This window comes from Otolemur garnettii, unplaced genomic scaffold (genome assembly GCF_000181295.1).
Source record: "Otolemur garnettii isolate 467f Iridium unplaced genomic scaffold, OtoGar3 scaffold00058, whole genome shotgun sequence".
Taxonomy (NCBI): Eukaryota; Metazoa; Chordata; class Mammalia; order Primates; family Galagidae; genus Otolemur; species Otolemur garnettii.
This window is the reverse complement of record NW_003852453.1, coordinates 6,012,147-6,019,175: the sequence shown is the minus strand read 5'-3', so window position 1 is coordinate 6,019,175 and position 7,029 is coordinate 6,012,147. Positions and strand designations below refer to the sequence as shown.

The following is a 7,029-nucleotide window of genomic DNA, read 5'->3' as shown; positions in this document are numbered from 1 at the left end:
TTTGGTTAGTTGAATCCATGGATATGAAGGGCTGACCATATGATGATTTGAAAATACTTACATTATAGCACATTGTAGCTGTAACAACAGAATAATTTTCCTAAAGCATCACTTTAAAAAGGGCCATTCTGGCTTGGTGCCTGTAGCTCAAGCTGGTAGGGCACCAGCCACACACACTGGAGCTGGCAGATTCAAATCCAGCCTGGGCTTGCCAAACAATGACAACTATAATTTAAAAATAGCTGGGCATTGTGGCAGATGCCTATAGTCCCAGCTACTCAGGGAGCTGAGGCAAGAGAATCGCTTAAGCCCAAGAGTTTGAGGTTGCTGTGAGCTGAGACGCCACAGCACTCTACCAGGGCGACAGCTTGAGATGAGACTCTGTCTCAAAAAATACAAAACAAAACAAACAAAAAAAGTGCCATTCTACTTCATAAGAACTTCTACAGCTTCCTACTGTAATCTGAATGAACTGCCTTCATATTGACATAAATAGAACCATCAGTTCTACTCTTACATGACTGCCAACCCCCAACACTGCCCTAGATTCAGTTTCTGATGCTTTCTACAACTTAGATTTACCTTTCCTAAGTAACATTTGATCTTCTACACATCTCTTTCTCTCCAGTAAAGATTTACATACTATATAGGTTAGTCTCATCAGAAACCATGCTATCTCCCTGAGATGCAGTCTCTGCTTCACGCTATTCCCTGCCCATCTTCCAGCCCAACCACCAATTCTACTTTCCAGAAAGACAATTATCTAATCCTTATCAAATTCAACTCCATCTCTTCCACAGGACTTTGGCTACATGTCTAGACAGCAGTGAATTTCCTCTTTTCCAACATCTGTTAACTAAAACGTTCAGTAGCAAAATAAATTATCTTTTTTAATGTATTATCTAATGCATAGGTCTAGTCTACCAAGCACCCCAAAGCCAGAGATAGTGTCTTACGTCTCTTTTACTTTCCCTTTAGTGATATCTAAAAACGGAAAATAGAGGCGGCGCCTGTGGCTCAGTGGGTAGGGTGCCGGCCCCACATACTGAGGGTGGTGGGTTCAAACCCCGCCCTGGCCAAACTGCAACAAAAAAATAGCCGGGCATTGTGGCAGGTGTCCCAGCTACTTGGAAGGCTGAGGCAAGAGAATCTCCTAAGCTCAGGAGTTGTTGCCGTGAGCTGTGTGATGCCATGGCACTCTACCAAGGGCAATAAAGTGAGACTCTGTCTCTACAAAAAAAATAACTAAAAAAAGAAAAATGAAAAGTATTTGATGTAATTACCTATAGAATTCCTACCAAAGTGTACATTAAAAAAATTTTTTTTAGATACAAGGTCTCACTATGTTGTCGAGGCTGGCTTACAACTCTGGGCTTAACGTGAATCCTCTTGCCTCAGCCTCCTGAATAGCAGGGATTATAGGCATGAGCCACTGTGCCTGGCCCAAAGCATACATTTACAAATATATCTTATTTGGCCAATTCTCTGGTTTAATTATATACTAACCTGATTTATTTCTGAGGGTGATTTTAATAAACATTGTCAATTCATTCTATGCCAGAATCCAAAATTAAAAACTTAAGTTTATCAAGTTTGTGTGTTGTCTTCATTTTAGATGTAATCATAACATTAAAACTGGCTTCTACTGAATGCCTACTGAGTGTTAGATACTGGACTCAGGATTACAAATGCTACCTTAAACCAAACCATCAAAAGCAGAACAAAACCATAAAGATATTATCAAGCCCATTTTTAAATGAGATCACAAATATCAGGTGCTTGTTCAATGTTACAACAGTCAGTAAAAGACAGTTTCATCCCAGGTTGCTTGGCTCTGCCATCCCTCATCCACTATTCCAGGTCGTTTCTGGAGTGGGCTCTTCGTTTTGTCCTCTTATTATAATCTGTGCTATTTTATTCTCATTCATTTGTAAACTACATTGTACATGAGAATAAAAAAGGTATAGGCTTAGGAAAATGGACAATTTCAATAATAGCATCTATTAAACACCTAATTCTACAATCTGTGAGTACTTAATTTTTTTTTCCTCACTGTTTTGCCCTCTGGCGTCACAGCTCACAGCAACCTGAAACTCTTGGGTTTTAGCAATTCTCTTGCCTCAGCCTCCCAAGTAGCTAGGACTAGAGGCACCTGCCACAATGCCCAGCCAATTCACCCACCTTGGACTCCCAGAATATGAGTACCTAATTTTAACATCTGAATAGCAGTTGTGTGCCAGGAACTTTATGAGCCACTTTATGTATGCTATTTTATTTAATCCACCCAACAATATCACCTTTCTTCTCCCCCACACCCCTCATTTCACAAACAAGAAAGACTCAAAGATGTTAAGTTTCCCAAAAGTCAGGTATGAAGACAGATCCAGATATCATATTTGCAATTATTAAGATGGCTCAGATAAAATACTTAGATAATAACTGTCTAGTGAGAATATTTGAGATTTTAAGTATTTTTTACAGTTGCAAAATTTGTGATATGATTGCTATTGATATTATTTAAAACAGTACTATTTACCAAAGAATTATTTAAAGGCAAAGGCTATACAATCCTCAGATGTAATAGAACAAAAATGTTTAGATGACAGATAACAATCTCATTTTATAGTGGAGTTTTAAGAGTAAGAGTGGTGGTATTATTAAGCCCCACTTAGTTTGGGCAAAAGTGCCCCTAGCTTATCTGCTCTCATTTTCTGGTGGGGGGGGAAAAAAGCTCTTTAATAATAAAACTGTAATAATAAGGCATAGTTTACGGGATTTATACTTTTACTAAGGAAGTATAATTGACTCATATTTGAACTGAATTTCATACATGTCTTAAAGTCCAATAAGTGGAAAATTATACTGAATGGTTTGTTGATTCACAAGGAACCAAAGTAATGCTGATAAAACCAACTCACCAATTTTAATTAAAAGATGGTAACAGCAGCATTTAGCTGTAATGATAAACTTAAGACAACAGTTATAATACAGCATTATTTTCCCAAATTGTAGGGAATTACACCCCCTGTGCACATACAAAGACTTTTTAAATTGTTTCCAAGTACTGTATGGCAATCAGACTTAGCAGAATACTGAAGTAGAGTTCTTATCCTTATGTACAAGAAGGAAAATTCAATAAAGGAAATTCAAGTCATTCACTTTTACTTTAATTGACAACTAGCATTTTGGGGCATTAGTATGTTGTGGTCCACACATTAAGACTCAGTTGATCTTGAGTATCAATCTCAATTCTTGACATCATACTTTTAAGAGGGGCATACACAAATTAAAATATAACTAGATCATGATAAAAGAAAAACAGTTTCTAATTCTCTAATATATTCCTCTGTGCCTACAGAGCACATAATACATGGCACCAATTAGGTATTTAATAAAGACATGTTGATTCAACTTATCAAACAGTTAGAAGAAACAGCGATAGTCTAAGGACAAATCTAGTAATTGCTTTCAAAATGTTAAGCTGTATCTTGTAGACACAGGACCAGGTTAATTATGTGTGGCTGTCAAAGACAGAACTTCAGTCATTGAGAAGAACCTTTATCAGGCAAAATTCACTTTGAAATAAGAAGGTATTTTCTGACAATTAAAGCTGTCTAGCAACAAAAAGGGCTGTTTAAAGTATTAAGAACCTTGTCCCTGCAAGTGTTCCATGAAGATGAAAGATCATCTTTTAGGAATCAGCCACAAATACTTTCTGCGTCCTCTAGATCCGTGGACTCTATAATTTCTAAAGTCTTTCAAAAACTTCTCATTGCAATTATTTCTACCTATCACCATTTATTTGCGATTTATTTATTTATCTATAGAGACAGGAGTTTGCTCTGTCACCCAGAGTGCAGTAGTGTGATCACAACACACTGCAACCTTCAATTCCCAGGCTCAAGCAAGCCTCCTGCCTCAGCTTCCCAAGCAGCTGGGACTACAGGTGCGTTCCACCACAACAGGGTCTCACTATGTTTCCAGGGCTGGTCCTGAACACCTGGCCTCAAACAATTCTCCCACCCTGACTTTCCAAAATGCTGGGATTACAGGCATGAGTCACGTGTCTGGTTAATGATTTAAGTTTTTGTGTTAAAATTCACAATACACTTTCACATCAAAATGTTTGAACTTTTATCTGTAGAAAGCAACTTGATAAAATATTTCCGTACTATTCAAGCCCCACAAAGTAAACTGCCCATTGTGCTTTAAAATGTCATGTTAAAATTCTGATAAATATTTGTTAAGTTTAAAATTATACTGATTATTTTACAGACTTAAGAGAGGTCCCAACATGAAATGAAAAATGAGTTCTTTTTTTTTTTTTTAGATGGCCTGGGTAGAGTGCCATGGCATCACGCTCACAGCAACCTCCAACTCCTGGGCTCAAGCAAGTCTCCTGCCTTAGCCTCCCAAGTAGCTGGGACCACAGGCGCCCACCACAACGCCTGGCCATTTTTTGGTTGCAGCCGTCATTGTTGTTTGGCGGGCCCGGGCTGGGGATTCGAACCCACAACCTTAGGTGTATGTGGCTGGTGCCTTAGCTGCTTGAGCCACAGGCGCCAAGCCGAAAAATGAATTCTTATTAGAAGAGTTTATGAAAGATTTGGAAATGACAGAGAATATTAAATATTTTCTACAAAGATAATTATTATTTGCATACTCACCTGATATTGGCATAGATTTTGGAAAATTGACAAGGCTGGTCTCTGATGCACTTTGCAGTTCCCGAAGTCGAGTGAGGTACTGCTGCTGCCCGAGAGCACCATCTTCACTGTCCAGTGGTCTCTTCTGAGCAGGCCCTTGCTTCTGAAATGTCAATTTCAAGCCACCTTCCTGTTAAACAAATACCATTATTAGGACAGAAACTGTTAAACAAAACTGCAGGATATTAAGAAAAATATTTTACGTAGAAAAAAAATGAAGTAAAACCCTTAATTTATTAATGAAATTCTCTTCTCATTCATAAATCAACTAAATAAAACATTTTAATCCATTTCAATGATAAATACTAAATTTTTCTATCTTAAATGAAAAAATATAAGTATTAAACATATTTTCCTGAGCTAAACAAAGTTTTTCGTATGACATGTACATTATCACATTTTCAGATGTAGACATCCATCTCTATGTACATTATTCATATGACATTTGGAGTATGATGTGCATATTTTAGGCCATAAGTAATCAATTAAGCTTCAAAAATTGTTAAAAAATTAAACATTATTGATAATAAGACATGCTAAATGATTAAAACAGAAAGTATACTGACACACCACTTAAACATTATATAAAAGAACTGAATAGTTAGAAACTGTCACACTGTTTAAGCAGCACCTTGATCAGAAGAACTATTTCAGAAGCATAAGAGAGAAAAATATTTAATGATGATCCCTCTAGAAGAATATTCCAGTTTAATAACCTGGATATCAGAAAGAAAATAATCAGGTGCCAGGAAACAAGTATGTGAAGAAGGCAGAGTAAGAGCAGGCAGCCGTCTGCGGGAAAAGCATGCTGCACACCGCAATCGCAACCAGGCCCTAGGGCAATGAAAAGACACATACGTCTTTGATTTTCACTGTAAACTCCTTTTCTCGTACATGCTTCTTCACCTTTGACATGTGTGCTGACTGATCGTGCTCTTCTTTAACACCGGCACCTGGGGGAGTGGGTACGCGGGGCTCACTGTACTCTGTGGCCGCTCCAGGGCTGTCCAGCAGTTTTGTGGTATAGAAAGAAGCCACCGTGTTAGCATCATAACTTCTTCTAGCTGAAGGCCACTTCCCTTTCAGAACCGTTTGACAAATACTGTCCAACCGATTGATCATCACACGATCCTAGAAAAGCAGGCAACATCCAAGTACGATTTTAATAATTAGGCCAGGCCTTTTGAGACTGAATAGCCCGAGAACCCTGGTGGATTTAACCCTTCATCAAGAGTTTGCCCCCAGCATAAGTGCATGTAGTGTGTACACATATTCTCACAAAGATATTACAATTCTGTAAGAAGACATCAAGTACAAATTCCCTCTGATGAAGTTCAAAAAAATTATACCATAAAGACAGTTTTTTCTTCTTTTGTTTTGATAATCACAAAAGTCCTATCGTTTCTCATTAAAAATTCAAACAACTTACAAGTATTTAGAGTACCCGCCATCCCCCCCATTTCCCAACCTTATCCCTAAAGGCTAGGCATTCCTGTACTAATCGAGTCACATGATGGAAAAACAGTATTAATATGATCTTAGCTTCTGCCGCTGAATGTGCATGTGCTTAAATGAACTTTATTTCTAGGTCACAACTAACTACAGCAAATTTCTTCAAGGAGACTCAGTTGAAAGCACCTATTTCATAAAGAAGCACTTTAATATTGACTATAAAGATTCTTTTATTCTAAGGTTCCGCTGAGAAGCATACACATTTAAGTAACCTCATTAACTTGATAGTAATTTATACATCTGATACTAACATCATAAAATGTCATCCTACATTTTACATTGACCTATTTTTCCACATAAGAATACCTACCATTAAAGCAATTAGAAAAGTACTAAAAAATGACCTATCTCAATAAGAAATTATTCTTATTCCTTTACCTTTGGCCAGTATGAGGCTGCCAGCATGTATCCACCTTGTAAGATATAAGCAGACTCTGGTGTCCCGTTGTTCATCTGAAAACTGTCCTGAGTCTCATCCTGGGTAGTGCTCAGAGACGCAACACTTTCTTCATCATAGGCTTTCATGTGAGGGGTACCTTCAGCTAAGAACAATTACAACCACTTTAAAAAGACTGCATAGAACAATTTTATATATGCATTAAAAATCTTACATAAATAAATACCTGAAAATGAAAAAGTAAAATCAAATGGTCAAAAAAGGGAAACCATTCACCTAGTATACAATATAGTACCTATTTTTTTTGAGACAGAGTGTCACTTTGTTGCCCTGGTAGAATGCCATGGTCATGGCTCGGCGCCTATAGCTCAACTGGCTAAGGCGCCAGCCATGTACACCTAAGGTGGAGGGTTC

At 37.7% G+C, this 7,029-nt stretch overlaps 1 protein-coding gene across 8 annotated transcripts in view; it reads right to left on the bottom strand.

Moving 5' to 3' along the window:
- Positions 1-7,029, bottom strand: part of CHD9 (chromodomain helicase DNA binding protein 9) — a 226,048-nt gene that overhangs the window by 21,882 nt on the left and 197,137 nt on the right. For 6 of the 8 annotated variants that reach the window (XM_023514745.1, XM_012806860.2, XM_023514746.1 and 3 more), the window contains 3 exons: positions 6,597-6,760; positions 5,565-5,837; positions 4,668-4,836 (listed from right to left, as the gene is read on the bottom strand). In XM_023514745.1, the coding sequence (XP_023370513.1) occupies positions 4,668-4,836; positions 5,565-5,837; positions 6,597-6,760 (606 nt within the window). The remainder of the gene's footprint in view (positions 1-4,667; positions 4,837-5,564; positions 5,838-6,596; positions 6,761-7,029) is intronic. The other 2 variants (XM_012806861.2, XM_023514748.1) reach the window with 1 other exon arrangement.